Here is a 26048-nt window from a genome sequence, read left to right on the forward strand (position 1 = left end):
AGTGCTTTGTAACTTGTTTTGAAAAGCGCTACACAAATAAAAGTATTATTATTTTTCACAATGGGGTGGGGTACACTTGAATTTCCTCACTATGGATCAATACAGGATTAGTTGATCTTAATCTGACTGACAGGCAGGCTTTTGAAGTCGTTTGTAAGGAGGCGTAAGTCCCGCCTCTTTGCCTGTTACTAGTTTGAAAGTTTGAGACAGCATTTCCAATATGGCGACCACCACAGACGGGCTTCAAAACTCAGCCTCAGTAAGCAATGGTGTAAGTCACTAATCCTGCGTCCATATTTATACAGTCTAGTTATAGCTACAATAATGAAATCGGGGTGGCGTGACCGTGTGTGACTTGTCAGATTGTTTAATTCCACCTGGAAAAAAGGGATCAGTGAACTTCAAAGATTGAACACTCGCATGCACGAGTCATTTTCTTTATCCAGTTTCTTTTTTTAATCTCACAAAACACATGAATCTGAGACATGAGCTCTTTTTTTTCCCATCTGTGCAGCTAAACAATCTCACCAATTTTAAAAACAAGGGAGAAGAAAATAATTTATACATCCTTTTTTTTTAAAAATCATATCTACAAAAATAAAATCAAATACGAGGACTAAGGCTTTACAGAAAGAAAATGGACATATATAAAACAAGTGGGTCTGATCTCTCTATATTACATGAGTGAACGAGATTTGTTTTGTATTGTTTAAAAAAAAAAAAAAACACACAAATTAAAAGACAACGAGATGATAGTTAAAGACGTGTGTATGCTTACAGTAGTTTGCACCGTGCAGGGGAGTTCGTTTGTGCAACTTTTTTGTAACAAAAAAAAAAAAAGGAATCAGTTAGAGCTTGTTTTTTTTTTTTTTTTTTTGAAACGGCTGGTTAGGGCCTCAACGCTGACGTCAATGTACAAGATAAAAGTCTGGGGAAAAAATAAGGTTGAAGATAGATAACTGAAGTGAAGAGGTAGAAATTGGAGATGAAAAAATGCTGTAGTTCGAGGAGAATCTGATTCAATCAAATACAGGGACGTTTATGTGTCAAATGATAGACTTATTACTTCTTAAGTGTGATAAACAAAGCAGTATTTTACTATATGTGGGGGGGGGGGAACACATCTTAGTTGAGATGCTTGAAAATTAGCAGGCAAAATGTTGAGAACACAAAAACAATCAAAAAGAAACTGTTCCCTTCAACTCCCACAGGAGAGACATTTCACTTTGGTAGACCTTTTTTTTTTTCTTCCCATTTTTAGCACAAATTCCTCAAGTTCATACAGAATCAGTCCCTTAGATCACCTGACCTGATTGATCAGTGAGTAGCTTTGATTTCAGAGTTTCCTTCTTTTTTTTTTGTTCGTTTGTGAAAGTTACACTTCTTAGTGGTGTCTACTTCAGAGAGTAAGGAGTTAAAGAACCGAGGATCAGGCGTCCGGTTTATTGGTTTTTTTTTAGTGGTAGATTCAGAGGCTTGTTGTAGTGTGTCAATATGTACATGGATCCTGGTTCGGTTCTGTTAGGGTTGTGTGTTGTCATTTCTGAAGCGGGTAAAAAAAAAAAAAAAAAAAAGTTTGTGCGACTCCCTAAAGAACTCCTCGGTTAGTATTTGAAACCAGCTCAAACCAGATTCAGTCCAGGAAGAGGATTCCTCTTTGCAACACTTATTCCAGATGTTTCTGTCTGGTATGTGTGCGGGAAACAGTGTGATGAATAAAGGAGGAAGCACGTTGGCTTTAGCGTCAGTCTTTGCTTATTAATCAGCCTCGATGACAGCAGGGGGAAAAAAAAGAACATTTCTGAACGCACAGGATATTAAACCGCTCCATCATACGCTCCAATTTAAGAAACAGTTTGACATTTTTAGTGTTTGATGAGATGACGCTGTAGCATGTTAGCTTAGCTTGTCACTTAGACTTAAAACAGGGGGAAACAGCTAGCATGGCTCCGTCTAAAAGGCTACGAGTGTGACTGTCAGCGACTCTAAAACCATCTCTGATAAGTCTCATTTGGTTTGTTTGATTTAAAAAAAAAAAAACCACTAGAACATACAAAATGATGGTTCTGCATGTGTTTAGAAGATTTCTCGGCTTTTCGAGAGACTTGTTGAGCTAATGAACAGTAACGTCTTGATTAGCAACCTTTTAGCGGCCTGTAGGTCGATTTTTTTTTACAAAAGCCCAGGTTGGGTGTTTCCCCCTTTTTTCATGTCTCTCGTTTCCTGTCTTGAAGTCACACTAAGCAAATCCAAGCTAACCAGTATGTGGTACAAAATGAAAGTGGTACCAGTCTTTGCTCATAAGTGTGATTCCAAAATATGAAACTATTCCTTTAAACGCATTTGTGTGAAAATATACCAGTTATTTAGCGACGTCGCCCATGTGGATATAAGTTTTGTCCTTTCTCCCAGTGAAGGCGGGATCTCTCTGTGGAAAGCTACTTGGTAAAGAGCACAGTCCTTTGGGCGTCGGGCTACATTGATTTTTAAACACTGTGTACGGTACGACCACCGGATGGGGAGAGAGGAGAAGTTGCTGGTTCACAGTATTCATCGCCGTATTCACACACAATCCGCTAAAAGATTCACGTTGGACTCTTAAAAAGTGAAGACCGGCGAGGTCAGCGGAGATATTTGGCAGCTGTTTCATTGAGCGACAAAACAATGAAAAAAAATTCAAGTTTCAAGAGTGTGAATCTGTATTTGTCCAGTCTCCTCGCGTCTGGAACTTTTCCCCTTAAAAAAAAAAAAAAACATCCTAAATTTCCCAAACTTGACATGATCAGATCGGATGTGTGAATCCACTGAGCTTGTTTTTTTTTTTTAAATCCCTGTACGCCTCTGAAGCAGCGCAACAACAAAAACAAGAAAGAAAAAAAAAAAACCAACCTGGCCAGCATATCAGTAGTAAACAGCGCAGTAGTGTTTCCAGAACTTCAAAACAACGACAAAAAACAAAACAAAATGAAGAATGTAATGATCAAAATGTAGCACTGAATCTTTCAGTCATTTCGTAGCTTAAAAGGTTGAAGGATATGTCAAAGTGGCTGTTCCCAATGTGGATAACTCAAGGGGATACAAACGAATGAGATGGTTAAATGATATGTGTGTGTGTGTGTGTGTGTGTGTGTGTGTGTGTGTGTGTGTGTGATATTGGTTTCCTTACCCAGTGCAAATAACCTGAATTATAACAACACAGTCCTTCGGCCGTGGTGGCAGGTGAACTCAGTGTAAAGCAACCAGTGGAGGCGGGGCAGGGGGAGGGGGGCGGGGGGAAGGGACCCCACGGAGGCCATCTTGGCTCACACATAAAGCCAGTGGCACCTCCAGTCCCTGATCCATCCATAGAGGACATACATGACAGAGGGATGCATTGTGGGTAAAGTGCAGGGGGTGATGGGTCCCTTGGATTTTCCTTAAATTAACATTTCAACACTTTTCTGCTCCTTCAAACCAGCGACACATAAAAACGCAATTTTTCCTTCAAAAAAATATCCGACTTGGTCATTTTTCCACTTTCAATACTTCCAACTTTTTTTTTTGTTCTCCCTCTTCTCCAGTCAACTTGTCGTCTTGCCTTTTTTTCTTTTTGTTGTGTTCCTTCATCACTCCCCCCCCCTCGCTTTGTCCTGGACCCTCTCTCGTGGCTCCTGAAGAATCTGAAGTTTTTACAGACTTCAGAAATCCCGGTGCGTCCGCCCAGCTTCCAAACAAAACAAAACAAAGAGTTGTGGTCCATCTGGGGGTGGGGGTGGGGGGGGGGAGGGGTGGGGGCTTCTGTTCCACTGGTCAGTGCATGCAGGGGAGGAGGGACGAGGGGAGACGGGGCTGAGTCTGACAGCGGGTACACGTTTTGTGTGCGTCCTTTTTTAAGCGATTGCAAGTGAACCTGCTCTGCACGCCGTACATCAAAATCCAGTCGACTGAATCTTGGGCTCAGCTGGACTGCCCTCTTTGCCTGATTTGATTCAAAGAAAATAAAAGATCATGTTAAGTATGCACAAAATGTAAACCTGCATTAGTCTTGAGGATGCTAATTTGGTCCTCTCTCACCGTCTATGGAGCCACGATCCAGAGACGGTGTTCTGGAGACGGATGCAGAGTGACACTGTGGCTCCTCTGACTCTTGATTGACAGGCGGCTCTGTGAGGGTCTTCAGAAGCTTGTGATGGGCCTTCTCTATTTCCTGTAGAGACACCAAAGCCAAAGGTTTTGTGTGCAGGACAAAGAAGCAAAACACTTCTTAAAAATGTGCAGTTAAAAACGTTAAAGGCTTTATGTGATTTTTTGATCCAGCAGATGTCGCTCCTTGAGCACCAGCATGAAACCAAAACAACTCGCGCTGCATTGTCGTGTTAGCATGCTAATGCTAGCGATCTTTATTATGCTCGTATCTTCACACTGCATGTAAATTTACCTGAAATGAGCATGATCTAGAAACGCAGTTAAGCAGTGAGTACAGTATGTTATTCTTCTTTTCTCTAGTCCCTCAATTAAACAACTTTTATACGCGAGGGGAGGAGTCAGCCGGCCGTCCGGGCGATGTAAACAAAGTGAAGATAGGACTCTGAAAACTCTGAAAACATCACAGACAGTGGGACTCGGGTGTTACACCCATTGTAGACAGTCATGACTCACAGAGTTATTTTCAGAGGATATACTTGATTTATATTATATTTAAGTGTGAAAAATCACATTTAAAGACTTTAAAGGATTATGAAGGTATTCTAAACTGTAAGTGTCTGACAACACTAAAGAACATTTCTCTGCAAAGTCGCACCGTTTAGTAAAAAGAAAAAGATCCTCGTAGTCTAACCAGAAAAACAAGTCTCGCTTTGAAAACCGGCATTAGGCGAGTTGTTTCCGGCAGACATCAGTGGATACATCAGAAAGAGTTGGAAAAAACAGGGGGGGGGGGGGGGGGGGGTTGATACAAAAGTGGATCACCTGATCACCGACTCACCTTCAGCTGGCGTAACTTGCTCATCAACCCCTCGATTGTGTGAAAAATCTCGTCCACATTTTTGATCACGTGGCTCGGGTGCCCCGCCTGCGATTGGCCCGCGTCTTCCTCCTCGTCCCGTTCTAATTGCATAGCCTCCGATCGGTCGGCCTCCGGGTCGCAGGTGGGCGTCTCCTCCTTCGGCAGTGCCTGCGGGGGCATCGCTTCCTCCGGCGGCTGAGGGAAGTGGGGGGTGGCGACGGGGGTGGGAGGGTCTTCGGCCTCGTCGGTGACGCTCTCACCTTGCTCCGTCGGCATGACCAGGTAGAAAGTGTTTCCTAGACAACGGAAATGTGAGCTGTCAGGAACTACAGTGGGAACAGGTTGAAATATCATATTCTATTGAAGAGATGTTCCGATACCATTTTTGTCTTCCTAATTTGATTCCAACATGAATTTGCAATGATGGCAGGTTGATTATACCACCAAGCTTGGAACCCATTGGCTATCATCTGACGCCAGTATATGACGGCCAACTTCTCAGTTAAGCAGGTGTAGCCAGCAGTGAGCCGTCAAAGACTTCCAGCAGTGACTGACTTTTCTGTGCGTTGCCCTGGTTACAGTCCAATTAGCAACTAGAGAAGGGATTGTGTGTTAAGATGAAAACAAAGCAAAGCAAAACTCGCCCCTCCTGATATGTCTGCAGAGAAAAATTATGTCATTTTTTGGTTGATTACACCCCGCAGTGGAGCGCCCCGTTCATCTGTTTATAGTGAGTCTCAGTTTTACTGAACGTAACCTCGGCCCCTTTGCTGCACGTCACCCCCTCCACTCCTCTCGCCCAAACATTTCCTGTCTCTCTTCAGCTGTGCTATCTAAAAAAAAAAATCCCCAAAAATAACTTAACAAAAAAAAAAGACAGAAGAGTAAGTTCCACAGAGGCTTCCGCTTTATGAACCCGAAAGAGAAACTGATTTACTTCTGATTTTCTTTTTAAAAAAAAAAAACTAAAAAAACTTGTTTGCGGAACGGAGGTCAGATCGTTCATGTCTGATGTGTTCAAGGTAGTTAGGAAATCGTAATGCTGATATGATTTCATGGCGTCAAGCACATGGTGTGCAGAAGATCGTCCGTGTTCTTCCTCCTTCTGCTCTTCATACTCAAGACTACGTTTGTAACACGTTTGTAAATGCAAACAAGAACAAGTCTGATAGTAAAATCCAGACCCCTGACTAGAGTCTTCACCTTTCTTTAGAATCTGTAAATAAAGATATTTATTAACGCTGACTTTGGAAATGATTGCCATAGAACATGTGTCTGCGGATGAGCGTTGGAGACACCTTGAATTTTCAAACAAAGTTGATTTACTCAGATTTTAATCACTAGGATCAGTTTGTTTAGGAATGCTATCCCTAAAAAATAACCACAGCAGCTAGTGTCCCCCCCCCATTCTAATAAATAAGGTTATATGATCAGTACACAGATTATAATGTATAAGTCTGTGATTGAGGATAGTATCAGAGGCATTTTGGGAAACCTGTATTGGTATCGGAACAACTCAAATTTGACATCCAAAATCTTTAAAGACTGCAATCCATGATCAACTACAGCAATCCACCAATTGAGTTTTCATTACCCTGCGTCGTGGCCCCGCCTCTCGGCTTGGATGATTGGTCGGCGACATCATCAGTGATGTCGTCAGGGACAGAAGAAGAAGAAGAAGGACCCGCAACCACAGCTATGCAAAGAAGATAGTAGTGACAAAGAAAGTGTGTGCAGAGGAAAAAAGAGAGTGTAAACGGGTGAGAGAGAGAGCGAGCGAGCGAGCGAGCGTGGGATCAGCGTGTCGTCGTGTTGTGAGAAGCAAGCGGATACAAAAAACAAAACAAAGAGAGAAAATAAGCAAAATGATCCATCACCAAAAGTGAGCGGAGAACATGCAGAGGAAGAACAGCCATCAAAAACAGCAGATATGATCCCACAAAAAAAAGCAAGAAATCAGTCAGGTGACTTCACTGTTAGTTCAACCAGCGCCAACGTTCATCTCAAAAGAGGAGAAGGCGAGTTAAGGAGTAATCGTCGTTTTTCTCTTCACATAAAAGGTTTAAAGACTTGCGTCTGAGGACTGAATGAACTCAAAGTGATCCGTCAAACCTGCCGCAGACTTTACAATTCACAGCTTTTCCGCCCGGTCCTCGTTACCTTTCCTCACGACCTGAACGCTGGATTGCTCCGCCTCCGGGGGCGGGGCCTCTTCGGGCTCAGCCTCCCATTCGCCGGTGCTGAAGTTGAGCACGGTCTCCAGGGACTCGGGCCGCTGTCTTTCGGTGAAGGAGTTCCTCTGGTTCCCCATCTCGTTGGTGGGCGTGTCGTCCGAATCGTGGCTCCAGCCGTCCTCTTCGAGGTCTCGTATGATGAGCTGCCGTAGTGTTTCCACTGCAAAAAATCCCAGTAGTAAGTCGCTGTATATAGATTTCTTTTTTAAATGCATTGTTCAATAAGATAATAACAACTACATAGACTTGATATAACAATAAGATGTAGCCCCTGGTTTCACAAGTGCCTTAAACCTGCATTCTTTGTAACGGCCAGCAGGGGGAGACATAAATCCATTTGGATGAAACCACACAGAAAAATCCGCCTACTTCTCAGTGGATTGATTTCCTCTGCAAGAGTTTTCTGAATGAGTTTTTAATGGTCTCAATCTCAAACACCCGTCAACCAGGACGGAGACTCAACAATGCTCTCCTACCCGGAGTCCAAACACTGTTACATCAATATTCAAAACAAGATGGCCACCAACAAAAATCAGGCTTCAAAAGGGGGGTTCGCAAACCAATGGGTACGTCCAGTGGTGTCTAAAGAAGTGGGTTTACTCACAATTTCCCACCCATATGTTTTTTTAAGCGACCTGTATAAACGGCCTCTGTTATAAACTCCTCTTGCAAAGTCAGTATGCACTAGCCAATCAGAGACAGAATAGAGAGGGTCATCTCTTTACCATCTTAGGAAAGACAATGGAGCATCATACTGAACATTGTCAATCAATGGAATCAGTCTGTAATATAAGTGGATATACTCTGAATACCCGCGTATACCCTGCACTACTTGTTCTGCACAGCGTTTGGTGTGTTCATTACATTTGTGGATGCAGCATTATGTAGAAGTTTGACTCCGTTTTGGATTCCCACTCACCGTCTTGTAAAGCCGCCTCCGCCACTCCAGCTGTTTTTCTCTCCGACGCGTTGGAAGGAGCGGCCGCTGAGAGTGCGATGTCGTCGCTCGACGAATGGGTCTCCATTGAATCCGACTGCTCTGTCATAGAGTTATCTGCAACATTACAAACAATCTAAGTGAATGGAAAAGTCTCTTTTTGGACCAAGAACAACTCTTGACAGTTGAAAGTTGATCACTGATTTTTCTTTTTTAAATAATGTTGTCGTTACCTGCAAAGACATTGCTCCCAGTTGACACTGGAGACGCACTGCCTAGACTGGGGGAACTATAGAAAACAGAGAGACAACAAACACTTAATTCATGCATCTGATGGATTAAAACACGTCTTTTTAAAATAAATAGATATATCAGATTTACTCACGAGAGACGTATGGATCCGTGATTGATCAGAGGTGATGATCCTCCAGATGATGAGATGGTCTTTTCAAGTAAATCTTTCCAGCTGCAAAATAAAATAAAAAAAAAAGTCAAACACTCGTCGAGGCTCAAGAAGAACCCAGATGCTCCTGAGATAAAGACATAAAGCTTACGTGTTTTTCTCCGACGACGTCCCGGCCACCAGCTCATAGATCTGCCTCTCGGTGGTGCTGATGACGTAAAGGGCTTTGTTGTCTGAGGAGACAAATCACAACGCTTAACCGTCTGATCGGGATCGCAGGAACGCCAGAGAGCATTACATTCTCCAAAAAAAAAAAATCCCAAACGCGAGCTTTCCGTTTTGTGACCGCATTCTCACCTGTAGCTACTAAGCGCACCAGCAGCGAGTCCAGCTTCACCAGAGGGCTGAAGGAGGTCTTGCTGTCCCCGCCGCCCCCGCCGCCTCCACCCAGCCAGCGGGAGGGATACCTGAGCTGCAGCCGATCGTCGGGGCCCCGCTGCAGGAGGACCAGGCAGTCTGACAGCAGCAGCGCTTGGATCTCTGATGGGGAGGGACACGTGACCGACAGGTGTGAAAACGCACCTCTAAAGTTAACTTTTGCACCATCACAGAATGAAGTGTTCCGTACAGATAAAACACACCTATCTGCTTGTCTTTGCTGACTTTCCACGTGAGAGGACCTTCATGAATCATTCTCTTTGTGGTGAGGTCGAGACTCTGTGAAACACATTTTGAACATACGTAATTGAATATAAACGATGTAAACAAGGAAGAGGCAGGTTAACAAGAAACGACCAATTTCACTACCTTAAACTGAGGGGCGGCGTCCAGCCTGCGTTGGTACTGGCTGAGGCGTTGCCGGTGTTCCGTTACCCTGACGACCTCGTTTACCGCCTGCAGTATCCCTCTGCAACACGCCTGGGCGCTTTGCAGAGAGGGGAGGTCTGACGAGCCGGCTAAAAGATTCAACAAGAATACACATGTAACATTCCTTTTTCTGGCAGGATTTCTGCGATAGAGGTCAACGTCTCTGGATGTCTCACCCTCTGTGTGTTTGATGATGTTGTCGAGCAGCAGAGGGTACTTTGTGAGCCTCTGCATCTCCGACACCAGCAGGTCCTTCAGCTGCAGCCGGCGGCAGTGAGGACTCGCTTCACACTCCTGAGCAAAACGTCAAACATACCAGCACGTACGGCAAAATGATGAGCAACTATAAAAACACTTACTAAGACAACACAATCTCTGATTTGTTTTTTTCAGTTTATACAATTATTTCAGAATTAAACATGCCAGGAATTTTACGCGTGTGTACCTGGATGATGTGTGCAAAACGAGGATCTTTGCGTTTTTTGTTCTTGATGAGCTCCAGAGCCTGAGTCTGCTGGCTGCACAGCTGGGACGCCTGTTCCTGAAACTCGTCTCCAGCTGCACCTTCAAACTGGAAACAAACGGCACTGTTAGCAGACTTAATATACGTAGATTTTTTTTTTGGATGAAGCAGTAACTCCATGTTGAATGAACTCGAGACAAGATTTAACATCTGCCAGCCGTTAGCATTAGCCTCATGAGCCTTAATGTTTCCTGTTATTTGGTCACACTGCTCCATCTCAGCACGGTGCAGTTCATTAATTTAGTTTTGGAGTCCTTCTGTCTTGTAAACTATGCATGCTATGTAATTCCGTAAAGCCATTCATGTGATGTATCACAACCCTATGTACAAAAGGGAACAGGGCCCAGGCCCAGTTAGTCCTGGAGCAGTGTGAATGCAGGCCAACGGGGGAAAGTGGAGGGGGGAAAATTGTGCTTCAGCACGGTAAGGAGCGACTTTGCTGTCAACATTCAGACTTTAAGTCCCCAACAAAAAAAAAAAAACACATTGGAAATAATCAAAGTGGCTCCCAAGAGTTTGGAGGTTATAGACTATAGGGTCTGTAACGTCTGTAAAGACATATATGCTGTTTTAACCATGTTTCTAGATCCAATGCCTCCTCTAGTGGTCAGAGGGGAAATCAGGCACACATTGGCCCCAAAAAAAAGTCTTAGCTAAATTGGATCAGCAGCCCCAAAGAAGGTCAATCTAAGTAGCTAAATCCAAGTGAATGAAGCGGTTGTAAATCCACTCACCCTGGCCAGCATGACGTCCCCGATGTCCTGAACGGTGGGTGTTTCTCTTCTCTTCTTCATCGCCTCACACAGATTTGCTGCGAAGGAATAAAAAAAAAAAAAAACAGACATACAATCAGTAAATCTTCATAAAAAAACAGTAAAAAGCTAGTTACATCATCCTATAATATACTCCCATGTTGGCTCTGAATTAAAGCCCAGAACACATATTGACTCAGTAAAGCTGCAGGCTGTGATTACGCCCGACATGTTCGACCTCACCTCTGTATTTGCTTTGCTTATTATCATTTACATAGCAACACGGCGCCATGAATACGTGTTGACTTAAAAGTACAACTTGAGTTTCCTGTGCAAACAGGAACAACGCAAGCAGAGGCAGAAAGAAACCGAGCCAAGGAAGTTCACTTAACTCTCCAAATTGTAACGCTTCTTAAACCTTTCTTAGGGTGTTTTCACATTCAGCACGAGTGTTTCGTACCGTGCTCAAGCTCGATCGCTCCCCCTCCACTCCGCTGCTCTGCGTTCTCATTAGTCTCATCGTACCGTACCCGAATACACTTGTACTCCGATACAGCAGGGGGCGGTATGTACATAGTTGCTTTGCAAATCCTCCAAAAGCAGAACGAAGAAGAAGGAGTAACCATGGCAACCACAACAATAACTGTGTTTTTTTTTTTTTGATGCCAACAAGGACCCTCTTCCTACTTCCACATCCACTGTGCAGCTCAGAGGATGAAACGGGTCCACGTCCTTGTTTGAGTACGGTTGCGTTTACATCTCCTGCGGACCGCATTCGAATGCACGTGAACCGTGTCCGAGATCATCATATCACCGTTGAGCAATTTTTTTTCACAATGATCAAATGAACCGGACTTTGGGGTCAAGCGTACTCAGATCCGGACCCGGGTCACTAGTGTGAAAGCACCCTTAAAACGCCCTGAAACATTAGGCCTGATTGTTTGTTTGATCATTCATCATTTCATGTTGTGTTGGTGTTTCTATATTTCACAGGATGTATAATTGTTGATCTGCAAATAAAAACACTTCCACATGCACACACACAAACACACACAGACTGACCGTGGAGTTCATAGACTTGGGGCAGGTTCGGGAAGATGCAGGCGAGCTCTTCAGAGTTCAGCACGGACCTCATCTTCTGGAAGAAGACCTGATCCAAGACCCTCAAGGTCCGCAGGTGAGACGCCTCGGTGGTGAAGAGCTCTGATGACGGAAGAGAGGGAACACCGGTAAGACGACGCCTAGAATTTCATCAGATCGTGTTTGTTTGCCCTGCACGTTGCAGCATCCAGCGGCAGCTTTTTCTGACTCTCACCGTAGATGACGGCCTGTCTGTCCACCTCCCTCGCACTGAGGGTGGCGAGGAGCTGAGCGGGGACCGTGTCCTGCCAGTTCTGACTGTCGCACGCCTCCTCCTCTAACGCCACAGCGTCCGGCAGCAGTGCCAACGGTGAGTCTACACTCCTGCAGAGTCACGCACATGGACGTTAACACACATGAACACAGGTGTGTGTGTGTGTGTGTGTGGGGGGGAGGAGGGGGGACAGAGCATGGCAGAAATCTAAAATATGGGTATGGATGGAGATAACACATTTTAAAAACTAAAGATCTCCTTGACTAGCATTACATCACTCAGAGGTTTGATGTTGAACAAGGCTGATCCACATCACTTTAGCTTGAAGAATTTTGCACAAAAAAGGTCAGCCATCTTTATTTACACCAATCCGATCTCTGGGGAGGACGTGGAAGCTCACCTGCGTCTCGACCGAGGGGTGTATGGGGGTGTAGGGTTCTCTAGAGACCTGAGTGTGAGAGAGAGTGTCAAGCTGTCATTAAAGGGGAGCGTTTAGATTCCTAGAAGCTCATTATATATAACCCTGCTTTAAAAGACACAGAGAGTCTGAGAATGTTTTTTCTAATTTACAACTTGTCCCTAAGATATTTGAGACCATTTCGCTCTCCGACAGTCGATGAAATCTGTGAGTGTCTGAGTGTAGTCTGTACCGTGCAGAGCTGCTGGATGCAGACGACGACGTGCTGTGCTGCAGCGGCCGGAGCCCGGGCCCCTCCCTCTCCTCGCCGCAGTCCTCCATGTCCACGTCGCTCCGGGAGCGAGGGACCGACTCGGTGCCCGAGGTGACGCCTCGCCGGCGGCCTTCTCCTTGAGCCTTCAGCGACTCGCTACGAGCCAGGCGCACGGAGATGGTGGGGCTGCGAGAGAGAGGTGAAGGAAACACGCTCAATGCCGAACTGTGTGTGAATATGCACTGCAGGTTATGGTGCAGTTGCGGAGGTGGGCGGTATCAGAAAAACAGCATCCAGATGCAATTCTCCACATTGATCAAAACATTTGAAAGGGTTATAATGTCCAAAGTGTATCATCATCACGGTGTCATAATCGTATCTGGAGCGCTACCTGTCCATGCTGTCTTCTCCCAGGCTGCTGGTGGAGAGCCTCTGGGGGTCGGCGGCGGCGTCCCCTCCCTCCTCGCCCGTCTCCGTGTTGTTCTCAAACTGCTGAATGATATTCCTCACGCTGCCCGGACGGACTGCACACACAAGATTATCACTTAATTGTACCGTATGATATGAAAGGATGCACATGAGACTGTCAGGAGAACGGGTCAGTGAGTATAACATGAGGAGGAAGCTCTCTTAAAGTGAAAGTGAAAGTGAACAAACAAACAAACGTGTACCTTCGGTGGGAGACAAGGGGACATGGAATGCTACAAAATGAAACAAACCAAAAAGAAACAACAAAATCAGAACAAAACTCAATGAAAGTTCTCAAAATCAATAAACAAACAATAAAAAGGATGAGCAGAGGGAACGAACACAATCAAGTGTGACACATTCAGTGAGTGAGAGACGCTGAAACGGTCCTCATTGGACCAGCACTGATGTCAAAAACTCATTGTTCCGTGTGTTTGTTGGATGTTTGAACACTTGATGCCAGATGATGATAACAAACTAAGGAGTCAGATGTCAGAATGTACAGTTCATTTTCTGCATCAGTTCAATGCATGAGTCTGAGTTATAGTGTGTATGTGTGTGTGTGTGTGTGTGTGTGTGTGTGTTTGTATTTACTCGACTGGGATGTGGTCCTGGGTTTGCCGATGTACTTCAGGATAGGGTTTCTCTTTTTATCCTCTCCATCTTTATCCTTCTTGATACCACTCAGCTGCGGAGAGAGGAACCATTCAATCAGAAGTGCAGTTTAGACAGTGTGCAGGAGTTTGTCTGCAGGAATGACAAAATCTCAGGGGCGTAGGACTTCTGATTTAGTAGAGACACAGTTATCGATATCGCTTTCTCCGGTGTTACGTCTCAATTAGGGAGAGATGCTGCAAGTTGCAGCTGCATGTGTGTAAATGAAGCAGTAGTTAAAACATCAGCATCTGTCTAAACTGCACAAACACATCGGCAAGGTTTTTGTGTAACTTTTTTGGTCAAAAAGTTCAATAATATTAATCATTAAATGAACAGATTGTATCGTTTTAAAACACGTATCAAAGCATCAAACATGTTGACAACTTCCCTCTCTTCCATTTGGAGATTAAAACAACTCTTTTTAAACTACTCTCACCTTTTTGGTCTTTAAGAAGGCGAGCCATTTCTCCTTCTCTGTGCTCAGACCGGGGAACACCTTGGAGTCTCTCAGCTTGATGCCCGAGTGCCGCAGGTAGAGGAGCACGGCCGACGCCAGCGGAGAACTGAGGAAGAGGAGAGAGGGGGCGTAGAGGGAAGGAGAGAGAGAGAGAGAGAGAGAGAGAGAGAGGACAAACATAGTGGAGGGACACATGAGGAGACAAGGAGGGAGGAGTCAAACTAAGGAAAAGGTGTCGAAAACAAACAAAGGGGAATCTCTACGACAGGTGATTCTGATAAATCACTTTTCAAACACTTACCTTCTGTCCTCTTCGTGCTTTGATCTGGAGCGGAAACAGAGACATAAAAAACGCCGTTAGCTCCTTTCACAACAACCATCAGGCTTTTAAAGAGATATCCAGCTTCATTCCTCAAAGTTAAATCCAGATCGCTCAGATGCAGAACCGACGGTGTAGCAGACGGCGGTGCAGCGGTCGTGTGACAGCACTGGGCCTGCGTGTGTGTGTGTGTGTGTGTGTGTGTGTAGAGTCAAAGGAGTAAATGTCATGTGGTTTCCAGGGTTTGCGGCGACGGGAATGACCTTTGTTATGATAGCTCGGCTGAGCTCCTTCTGTCGCTTTGTAATAACTTTTTTTATTGGGCTCCGAACATCTGACCATGTTGCTAGGGAAACCTTGTTTAACTGTGTAAGTGTGTTAAAGAATATGCTCATAAAACAGTCTGCACTAGTTTCAGATCATTTACATAAAGAGGACTCTTTACTCAACCTGCACCCTCATTATAAACTTCAAATAGTACAGGTTTATTGCAACAGGAAAAATCATTTTCACATATACACTGCTGAAACTCTCCAGAAACTTTAAGGTGGAGTGCCTCTGATTTCTCCCTGAGCTGGTTGTTCACACACGAGGTAAGGCAATGTGAATTCACAGACTGGGACACCAGTATAAGCGTTGTTGCAGGATCGATATGAATGTCTCGAGCCCTCAGAAGTAGTGTTTGATGAAGTTGCAGACTCACAGTATTTCCCAGAGGGCGGTGACCTGTCTGTCCACCACCTGCCTCTCTTTCAACGGGTCCCCGTCCAGGTGCTGCAGGTCTCCCTCTCCAAACAGAGAGCCGAGGCCCATCATCTGTTTGTTCCTGTGACACAAACATTTAACAAGTTCATGCGAGCTTGCATTTCAAGATGTGACACCTGAAAGTGGACACAAAGCCCGAACTCCACTGAAGTTTTAAATGGTACACACCGGGGGATGCTCCTAGGTGAAATATTTAAAAGGTGATTAAATGGAAATAAAATTCATATTAGTCAACTTGTCTTAAGTTGAGAAAATGTTAAGAAAGCAGTGAAAATAGAACTCTATTTAACACAGCTCAACACTGCATCCACATGCTTTAACGGGTTAAGCATCGCTCCAGTCCAGAGGTTACACACTAGTATAACCTGACGGAGCCTACATACAACTTTACAAATACTGCCAAACCGCTCCATGCTACTAGATGGCATCTGTGCCCTGTGCTGGATTATATTCAGGTAGTCGAGCAGAGAAATGCACACCTATGGAGAATCGCAAAAATGGTATAAATCTCCTCATGTCTAAGGGAAGATCAAAGTATCTGAAGTTTACACTTGATAAACGTCAAGTGTCCTTATTGTTCTATAGACTCCACAGAAGATGCATTTTCTTTAGCTTGCTTTAAAGAATTTGAGCTGATAACAGAGTTTGACCCTTAAATATCTGTAGAGGAACTTTAAAGGAGGATGCAAAATTAAGCAGGCATGCAACTCTCCGCATAACACCGGCAAAGCAGAATTAATCAAATATTAATCGTTAGTTTATCCGATCACGGATAAGATCACGACGTTGAATCGTGTAGTCAGCTGATCGTGCACATCCCGAGGACGACCAAAAAAAACAAAACAAAGTAATGCACCTGTAGTCCTGGATCTGGTCCTGGATGTCAGGCAGCACTTGCTGCTGCAGCTCGGACAGAGGTCCTCTGATGTCCTCCTGAGCGTGAAGTCGACTCTCTGGTGGCACAAAAGAAGACATGATCATCAAGTTGTTTCTTTCAGTCTTTCATGGAAGAAGAAGAAGAAGAAGACCTTACATGTCATTAAAAAGGAGGCGTATACATTTCTTAATAATGAAAAAAAGTAATTTATTTTTTGGGGTTTTCTTACCGATATCTGTGAGATACTCCTCTCGCACTTTGATTTTCAGGGGCTACGAGGGAAAGTTGCAGTTTCAGAAAAAGGTACAACAATGTTGTGGTTAAAAAACAGCAGATTCAGAGCTCATTAACATTTCAATTTCTCCATTGTTAAAATGGTTCTATGCTTGAATTAATAGTTAACCTACATCTAAGACATTTCTTGATTTAAGTTATTTTCCTTCTATATAAAATTGTTCCTTTTTTGTTGACAATTAGATAAATATTAGTAAGAAATCATTGGTTGGCACATACAGCATCAGGGTCCAGGAAGTGGGAGCAGATCTGAGGTGCGAGTGTGCGTGCGTCTTTAGGACTGGAGCCCAGGTAGGCCTCCACCGACAGGTAAAACAGCTGTCACAGACGCACGTCACCGTGATTGAAGCAACAAAAATCAAGACATAAAAACACAAAGCGAACGTTGAAAATCAGTGTTTTTTTTGTTGGGTTAAGAGTCTAAACACTACAACAAAACAGAGTTCGAGATCAGGTTGGTTATTTCTATTTACTCTAGATGTTATTGAAATAATGCAGAATCATCACTTACACACGTCATACACAGAGAAAAGGAGACGAGCAGACTTTGTTACATCGATGTCTTAAGAGGTGGACGCGGACTCACCAGAGGGTTGGGGTCCAGAAGCTGCGTGAAGATGTATCTCATGAACACGGTCATGTGCGCAGGTCGTGACTTGAGCAGCTCGATGTCCTGAAACGGACCGTCCATCTGAGGAGGAGGAGGAGGAGGAGGAGGGGACAAACATGATGAATGGTGTGGTTGGAGGGAACAGCAAGACCCAGTGGAGGAAAAGGTGAAAAGTATTGAAAAAAAAAAAAAAAAAAAGATGTCCTTCTGACCTCATTAAATGCATAGCCGTCGTCTTCTTCATCCTCTTCCTCTGGGCCGATGATCTGAGCCTTTCCACCCTGTGAAGAGAGAAACACACATGCACAGGCTTCAAGAGAGTACATTCATAAAATATGAATTTACATGCATGTGATGGTGATTGCATAAGGCTGTCACAATAAGCTCAATACTGCAAACTTTGACACGACAACAGCAGGGGACACAAGGAACAGCCAAAACCGTTATGTTTACATGTTGTCATTCATCTGGACCCTCCTTGTTTTTGCACTTAAATGTCTGTGTTGAAACTTTAATTCAAACCCTGGGGGGGGGGGGACGACAAAGTTCACATTGGAACTGGAATGAGACGTTCATATTCAAAATGGACAGAAGATCAGCGCACCAGGCCGTCTGAAGTAGTTTACAAGTTGATCCAGCAGAGGGCGCTCTCAGCGTACCTCGACCATTTCATGCTCTCTTGACCTCAGTAATTCAAGACAGTTATGTTGTCAGAGAAATATCTCATAGTGGCACGCCCCGTGATAAAAAAACACAAACGTACAGGATGCTTGTTGCTTTGCTTTCTCTAAAATCAGGTGTCAACACGACAGGAATGAGCACAACACAAGGGGGGAGTGATTTGGCACGTGAGGATCTTATATATCCAGGAGGTTAACGGTCTGAAAGTGAGTGCAAGTTTGTGTGTCCAATCTCACCAGGTCAGACAGGGTGTGTGTGTCGGAGTTCTGCCGCCTGTGTTGGGGGATCCGGAAGGAGGATGAGGGGGAGGAGTGGGGACTCTCAAAGCCCTGGGGAGGAGGAGGAGGAGGAGGAGGAGGAGGAGGGAGGACGAGGGGGAGGGAGGACGAGGGGGAGGCTGGATGAGTGGGAACATCACATACACAAACGCACACGTACAAATCTAAACGGTTTCATGGAAAAGAGAAATGCAGCCTACCTCCACGTCTCCTTCACTCGAGTCCATTGATAGTCGACCTGCAGGAGCACAGCGCAGTGTTAAACCAGCAATACCGAGAAGCATTGTTAGACTGCTGGTGTGTCTTCAAGGTGGCCTTACTAATGATGCAATCTGCTTTTATTTGACCCACTTCTTCGTATTTTGTGTATTATCTTGGATGTGCAGCTCTGACACTTTTAATTAGACAAATGAAGGACATACAAACCTTCTCCTGCTATGACGTAGCTGGTTGTACATTCTGATCGCGTTCCCTCCTGAAGAAACAAATGAAAGGATCGGTCAACAACAGTTTGAAGGCAAAATCATGGATGTTGTTATTCACTGTAATCTGACACTGTAAGAACCACAGTGCTACAATCCAGTCAGGGAGATGTTTGAAACAGAATAAGGATGAAAGTTTTGAAGATGAACTCAGATTACAGATTGATCTTTTCAAGCCATTACACCTCCACAACATTTAGATTGAAGACGAAAACGTCACAGGGACGTGAACATCATCCTCACCAGATCTTGCTGAATCTTAACCCTGACTTGGTTGGCTCTCCTTTTGGCACTTTCAATCCGCTCCTCCAGAGATGGAGACGGGTTCCTCGACTGCTCCTCCAGCAGGTCCTGAAAATTGGTCAGTTTTGGTCAGGGTGCAGCCATGGATCAGAACTGATGTTTTAGTGCCAAGCGAGTATTTGTGTGTGTGTGTGTGTGTGTGTGTGTGTGTGTGTGTGTGTGTGTGTGTGTGTGTGTGTGTGTGTGTGTGTGTGTGTGTGTGTGTGTGTGTGTGTGTGTGTACCTGAAGTTCAGCCTCTTCCTGCTCCAGCATTTTCCTGAGTATCTGAGTGGCATGTTTCTGTACTTCTGGGTCCTAAAAAGAACACATTCACAAACATAACCATCTTTATAAGGTTCACCATTCATTTCTCTCAGTACTGAAAAAAAGATGGTACTGCTCCTTTAACCAGACGCTGTAGTTTCATTCACCTGTAGTGGTTTGGGTCCTGTGATTCTTTGGGAAGGTGTGCTGCTCAGTCCAGAGGGCAAAGGTGGAGGCGGAGGGGGCGGAGCTTCCCCGCCTAGAGACGTTCTTTGATTGGATGTGAGGTCAGTGGAGAGGGGCTCGAGGGGCAAGGAGGCAGATGAAGGGGGCGGTCCTTGAAGTGTCAGGGCTACGTAGGTTCCAGCTACAGGACGATTAAAGAATGAGTCAGATAATCTTCACTAGAACAAAATAGAATGAGAAAACACAAAAAAAATATTAAAAACTTACATTTGATGAGCTTCACCACCTCCTGATGGGACATGGAGGACACCAGCTGACCGTTCACCTGACAGAACAACAGATGGAAAATCAGCAACATGTACATAAAATAATTTAAAAAAAAAAAACAGATTCAGAGTCAGTGATGGAAAACTTAAAAACCTTTATGATCCGGTCTCCTTCTTGGACCCCCGCCTTGACTGCTGCACCACCTGTAAAGATGATAAGCATGCACTGAAGTTGTCGTGTTTGTTGGAAAAATATTGATTCATCGCTTTTTTATGTCCTTTAGGTCTGATTTCATCTTTAAAAAAAAAAGATCGACAAATAAGCTCCTTTAAAGGAACGGTGTGTAAATTCTACCACCAGGGGGCTCTCAATCACAACAATAACAAAATGACATCCAGACTGCAGGGGAATCATGGGAGTGATTAAATATCTGCTACTCCCCGCCTTATTTTTTAAGGGTCATCTGTACTTAGAAAAACAAAACACGTTTCAGGATCAAATCCTCACTTCAGCTGTGCATGTGTCTCACCTGATCGGACATTCTGCACGAGCTTCACTCTCTCTCCACACACTGTGAAGCCGAAGCCGAGCTGGTCCTTCTGCACCACCACGCATCTCTGCACAAGACCAGGACCTGGGAGAGGACGACACGAGGGTAGAAATGTGATGTAATTGTTCCTGAAATAAAAAAAAAAATCAAACGAGAAAAGGAAGTCGTAATTACCCGTACTATCAACAGGATAGTCAACCAATGGCTCCCTCTGCTGGGTGGCAGAGGATTTGCGCTCCGAGTCCCCGATGGTCAGACTGCTGAGCCTGGGTTTAGAGATGGGAGAAATAGAGCTCTAGCAATAAACAATACTGATCAAGGTAATTTAATAAGCACACAACGAGGGTAATGAAAAGGGAGATAAATGAAGAGAGGGAACACCATTGATGGAGAGGTAAGGGAAAAAGTTGTTGGGAAGTCAGAAGAAGAAGGGAGGTGCAGGGTCACAAATCTGATGCGGGGGGGCGGGGGGGGGGGGGGGGGGGGGATGCACAAAAAGCAACAGGGACGCAGTGGAGAGGAAAACTCACCAAGCAGCAAAAGGGCTGAAAGCGAAGCATGACAGAAGAGAAGGAAACAGCAGATAACAAGGGAAAAGGGGGAACAGAGAAAAGAGAGAAGATATTCACAGTGAAGACCAAACTTTGAGTAAAAAAAAAAAAAAAAGGACACAAAGAATAAGAGAGAGTTCAAATCATCCCCAAGCCCTTTATACTCTTAACAGAATGTAAACACGGAGAGCAGCACCGCCTTCCATGAACATATTTATCTAAGGGTGTGTGAGTGTGATGAAAGGACACACAGGGTAAACACGGCACTGATTTGGAGTGATTCTCGGGGGTTCACTGGGGGGTGAAACTTGTTCAAACACCACATGGAACATTTTGATGGTGGACTAATATTTCTACATTTTTAGCTTCTTTCACTGTGAAACAGAAACACACAAATTTGATTGTAAAATTGTAGACTAATAATTGGTTAGAGAAAAACACAAGAAGGCTTCACTTTAGATTGTTGGAATCTAAGACAAACTATTAACTAGAGCCCGACTGATAAATCGGCCAGTCGATATTAGCACATCATGTGACTATCGGCTAATTCTATCTCTGATATAATTAAGTTTATTCAATTTAAGTTTATTAGTTATTTTTATATAGTTCTTATTGATAATTGTTGATTTCTAAGTACTCCTGCTATTCTGGCCAATTAAGGCTTTTGTTGAATTGTAAAAGCAAGATGGCGGACGAGCAACATTCTGAGTTTTTTCTTTAGCTACCCTAACCCTCTAACTCATGGAAAATTGGCTTAAACAATTACAGTTACCAATTTTTAAACAGTTGAATTCAAGTGAGCTCGAATGACATAAGGAGGAAATATATATTCAACATTTTGCACGTTGTCCACTAGTGCTGAGTGAAAGATGTCATCGTAAACATGATGAGAACATGCACGTTAAACACAATGAAGTTACAACTGTCTGAAACAGAAGAATAAGAAAAACGCATTTTCTTTACGTATACATGCATGAAGTGATTTGATCGACGGTGGAATTGTATTCAAATCTGAACGTCCAGCTAAACTCAATCTGTACGCAGACAAATGTACCTTTACAGGTGTTGTGAATAATAAACCTTTTACTAAATAAAATGCAGACTTGGGATTTGAAACTAAATTGATGTTAAATCTAAATTAAATTTATTCTGAATATTTTTCTACCGATCCCGCCTGACAACAACAACTCCAATCATCATGTAGCAAACAGAAAAAAACAAGTTTTTAATAAATCTACTTTTACTTTATTACTCGTACTATCTTCATATATTCTTATAACTAAGAATTGACAGCTGGCTTCCATGTATTGACGCTTTATTTCCAGGCCAAATATGCAACAACATATTAGACTGTGTCAGTGTCTTCCCTGAATAAAGATAATAAAAAGCTGCGTAATTAACCTTTTTTAAAAAAAGTTGGGTTCAAAGTTGCATTTGGCTAAATTGTGTTATTTCTAAATTAAATGGTGATATAAATAAAATGTTGGTGACTTGTGCAGCCGTTTCCCTGTTAAGAATCATGATGCCCTTTCAGTTTCTTTATTAGAGTATATTAGTTCTGATTAGACTTATATGGATGATTATGAATCAGGTCGTTTCCTATGTTTTTTTTTTTTTAAAGGCTCAACCTGCACAGCTCAACACCAAGCAGGAATGTGCAGCTGCAGTTGTAAAATCTGTAGGTGTCATTAACCCCGTAACCCTGACGTAAACTCTCACTGCACAGCCGTCCCTACCTGAACAAGTTGGCGTTTTTCTTATCGGCCGCCCTGCTGTCACATGACACACACAGACACAGACACAGACACGGTGGTAGGTCCGTGTGTGCAAGAAAGAACACAAGACGGACAGAAAAAAGTTGACAGCAGGAGAAACAGGAAAGACACATGATGAGGACAAAGATGCATCGAAGAGACGGCCACAGAAACACAGTGCAGGGCTACAGTATGCGGTGATGGAAGAGTGACAGATGCACACACAGGATGGACTACTGAACATCAGAGGGAGAGGTAAACACAGCAGGTGAAGAGTCATGACAGGACACGGTGGAACGCACTTTGAACAAGTTTTCATGATCTTTAACTGGATGTGGATTTGAATCAGAAATACTTAATCCCTTATCTGATTTACGACTGATAAAAAAGGAATGGCTGCGCTGTTTTCAGGCTCTTCCTCTACTGAAATAGATCGTGAAACATATGGTTATGATCACACGCGGGTATGTGCAGCTCCTATAATTCATGGTTTTAATGTCTTTAATTCAGAGGCATGTTCCAAAACGTTCTCGCCGTTGATCAAATGAAGGGGTCCAGATAAGATCCCTTGTGAAACGTTTTTGCAACAACCGAGCTGGTCGGCTGGTTTGGTCTGTTTGTGCTGGAGGAGTTGACAGACATTCGCTCGCAGGGGTTTTCAGCAGTGAATTGCACGCAGAGAGCGGCGAAGCTCGGCGGTGTTTTCCCCTCACTTTGTGTCAAGTGACGTTTAATATCTATTAACAACGTCTGAATATGAATACAGAACCCTCTAGCGTTTTTGCCATAATGCAATCCTTGATCCCATCTCACATGAATATAATGATTAATTGATCTATAAAACATCTTCACAACATCCTCTCACAAATCCAACTCTGTTCTCGCTTCTCATATTGCCAGTCATGAGTGTAAACAATGACCACCACATGGGATGGGAAGTAGAAGCCAAAGCCCTTTCGCTAACCCCTGGCTTTTCACAAGACGCACTGAAAAGTTGGCATCGCCCGAGGGGATTTATCTTCATCTGTATGGCGGGGGGGGGGAACCACTTGGACCCGTGCCTCTGCTGTTGTATGTCTTTGTTTAGTTCCAGCCAGTGGCTAAGTTGAAATGAAACACAGATTTCATGAGTCAAGCATCAGCCTGTCAGCATTTTTGGGAGGACATGAAGGATAATATGATGACTGTCCTGTGGAATCTGTGGAGTGGTTTTTTTATTGTTGCCTGATGACATAAGAAGAAACATTTGGATGAGGAATACACGGCTTATTTGATGGACATTCCCCTCCCCCAAATAAAGTTTTATTTTTTTAACGTCCACGTCTCAGGCTTCAACCATTTACGACTCTGTTTTTGCACATTTACGTTTAATCTTCCTATTTAAGACTAGTAATGCTTAGTTAAATCCTGGTTGTATATATTCACATTCTTAGTTTTGATATTTTTAGTGCTTATTTACTTTGTATTTAATATTATATTATGTTTAGATTTGCTAACATTGTGTTTTTTACTCATATTGTGTGTTTGATAACCTGCTGCTGTAATGCCACAATTTCCCAGTTTGGGATCAATAAAGTAATTCTATTTTATTGTCTTGCTCTTCTGTAAACAGCTGGTCCAACAAGTCTGTCTAGTGGCAGGTTGATGTGCTGGTCTGGGACAACTACATTTTTTGAGCAAGGTGCTGGGAAAGTGGTTCTGGGTGTAGTGGGTGGATGCGGGGGGGGGGGGGGGGGCCTACCTGTCCAGCGTAGAGGTGGGCTGGCGGAGACTCATGTCTGCGACCTCTGCTTCCTGGTGCGGGATCAACACTGTCACTGGTCCTCTTTTATCATCATCATCATCCCCATCGCTGTCATCATCGCCTTCATCTCATTCCTCCACAGTGTGTTTTCTTTTTGAGTGCACACAATGTGGGGAAGGGGCGAGGGGGGGGGGGGGGGGGGGGGGATTCCCTGTTGTGCTCAGATCGGATCTTCAAGCTACTTGGATGCAGGTTCTAGACCGCTCGCTCCTCATGTTCCCATTTAAAATAAAGTGCTGCTTAAAAACACTTCGGCGTCCCTTTTCCCAGCAGGTTACATGAGTGGTTAAATACAAACCACCTAGGCTGTGATTTACGACTTGACGTAGTGATGATAGTGGAAAAATGGAGACTGCACAAAGGTCATCAATCATAAATGAATGGCTGATATGTCTCAGCAGGTCAAAAAGTCACATGCTCTCATGCATAATGTCTATGTAAAGCTATGTCCTGGATTATTAATTCAAAGTGACCCTAGGACAACAGCATGGCATTATGATTACAATTTAAGTGACAGCCTGCAATTAAACACCTAACCATGAAACACACTCAGTCAGATTTGTTTACATTTGTGTGCAAACTTTAAATAATCCAATAGAAAGCTTGCAGCTGCTTTATTTGGCCAGTTTTCTTTCTCACATTGTTGCATGAATTGTTTAAGAAGCCTGCATGAAAGTAGAGATATTTACCTGTATTGTTCTGTGTCAAGCAAATACAAAAGACTGTATATTAAACAAAATAACGTACCTTATATATAGGATCTGTTATAGGACGACGTCAGTAGGCAAACTACTCCAAAACTGCTTGGCGAAAAAGCAGTAAATTGCAGATTATGTTTGTGATAGTTTACTGTAAACAACAGGAGCTTGCGGTTTTTGCACAACGCTAACGAGCTAGGTGGCTAATTAGCAGATTACCCGGCGTCTGCTAACCCGGCTGCAGGGCTTTAAATATGAAATTACAGTTTATGTGTGTTAAATAGGGGGGTTGCACTTCGATTTTGTGTTGTGGTTTATTTAATAAGCTGACTTAAGAGTGATACTGCTCATCTAAAGAGGGCCTGCTGCTGTGTCGAGCTAGTGTTAGCTTCCTGGAGTTAGCTCTACGGAAGGCCCATTTTCAACCCGCGGCATTGTTTTGGTGCTTAGGCCGATCGAATGCGCCGTGGGTTCGGCTTTCCGCTGCGACAACGAGTCGGTCCTTTTGGGGAGAGGTGGGGGGGTGGGGGGGTAGCTAACTCGCTATGAATGCGAGATAAAAAGCCAGCATGACTTTAAATGCAAATAAATGGATATTCAAGTTGTTCGGCGTAGTGGAATCACGGCTCGTTTTGTCTCAGACTCCAGTTTTCGTGCAAATTCAAAACACTAAAAAAAATGAATGTTCGCCAACTGGCTAAACAAGTCAAGACGTTACCAGAGCAGCTCCACCTTTAGGCACTTCTCCCCCAAAAAACAAGCCACAGTTTTTAAATCCTCAAGTCCTTCTTCTCACTCCTGGTTCGTCAGAGTACTTAAAGGTTAATCCAAACGGGTGCATGCATTTATTGTCCTGTTTAATTCTCCCAGTTGTTGAAATAATGATCTCTGATGTGTTGTTATCCTGATGTCTTGACTGGCTGCTGATCCACCACCATGTTCCAAAATCAACAAGAGCAACGAAACAGCGCCCCCGTGTGGATGGACTGCGGTACTGCTGGACATTTCCCCACACTGCAGTCCCTGATGCAGCTTACAGTCATTAACCTTCAATTCAATTCAATTCAATTCAATTCAA

At 43.8% G+C, this 26048-nt stretch overlaps 1 protein-coding gene across 6 annotated transcripts; it reads right to left on the reverse strand.

The window, feature by feature from the left end:
• Nucleotides 1-432: 432 nt before the first annotated feature.
• Nucleotides 433-25279, reverse strand: arhgef11 (Rho guanine nucleotide exchange factor (GEF) 11). 6 transcript variants are annotated; one of them, XM_061031914.1, is made up of 42 exons: nt 24210-25279; nt 20694-20708; nt 20338-20429; nt 20143-20247; nt 19767-19816; nt 19614-19671; nt 19328-19527; nt 19140-19211; nt 18857-18964; nt 18558-18606; nt 18332-18369; nt 18090-18182; nt 17385-17453; nt 17149-17253; nt 16782-16880; nt 16498-16540; nt 16248-16344; nt 15330-15452; nt 14609-14632; nt 14287-14413; nt 13788-13881; nt 13397-13426; nt 13117-13249; nt 12705-12911; nt 12455-12502; nt 12016-12164; nt 11763-11903; nt 10683-10759; nt 9871-9996; nt 9602-9719; nt 9366-9514; nt 9200-9275; nt 8916-9098; nt 8710-8791; nt 8541-8621; nt 8389-8444; nt 8138-8272; nt 7145-7378; nt 6579-6680; nt 4964-5280; nt 4054-4186; nt 433-3958 (listed from the first exon to the last, which is right to left on the reverse strand). In XM_061031914.1, the coding sequence occupies exons 1-42, from the start codon at nt 24242-24244 to the stop codon at nt 3909-3911; spliced, it is 4323 nt and encodes a 1440-aa protein (XP_060887897.1). In that variant the 5' UTR covers nt 24245-25279; the 3' UTR covers nt 433-3908. The 6 variants fall into 6 exon arrangements, with proteins under 6 accessions (XP_060887897.1, XP_060887898.1, XP_060887900.1 ...); XM_061031915.1 differs by lacking the exon at nt 20694-20708; XM_061031917.1 differs by lacking the exon at nt 18090-18182.
• Between the last annotated feature and the right edge of the window lie 769 nt (nt 25280-26048).

This window comes from Labrus mixtus, chromosome 23 (genome assembly GCF_963584025.1).
Source record: "Labrus mixtus chromosome 23, fLabMix1.1, whole genome shotgun sequence".
In the NCBI taxonomy this organism is placed as follows: Eukaryota; Metazoa; Chordata; class Actinopteri; order Labriformes; family Labridae; genus Labrus; species Labrus mixtus.

Coding starts and splice junctions, on each gene's coding strand:
- arhgef11 (XM_061031914.1), bottom strand. CDS start 24,244: ATGAGTCTCCGCCAGCCCACCTCTACGCTGGACAG. Junction 12,912..13,116: donor GGAGAAGACAGCATGGACAG/GTAGCGCTCCAG, acceptor TCTCTCTCGCAG/CCCCACCATCTCCGTGCGCC. Junction 9,720..9,870: donor GTTTTGCACACATCATCCAG/GTACACACGCGT, acceptor CGTTTTGCTCAG/GAGTGTGAAGCGAGTCCTCA.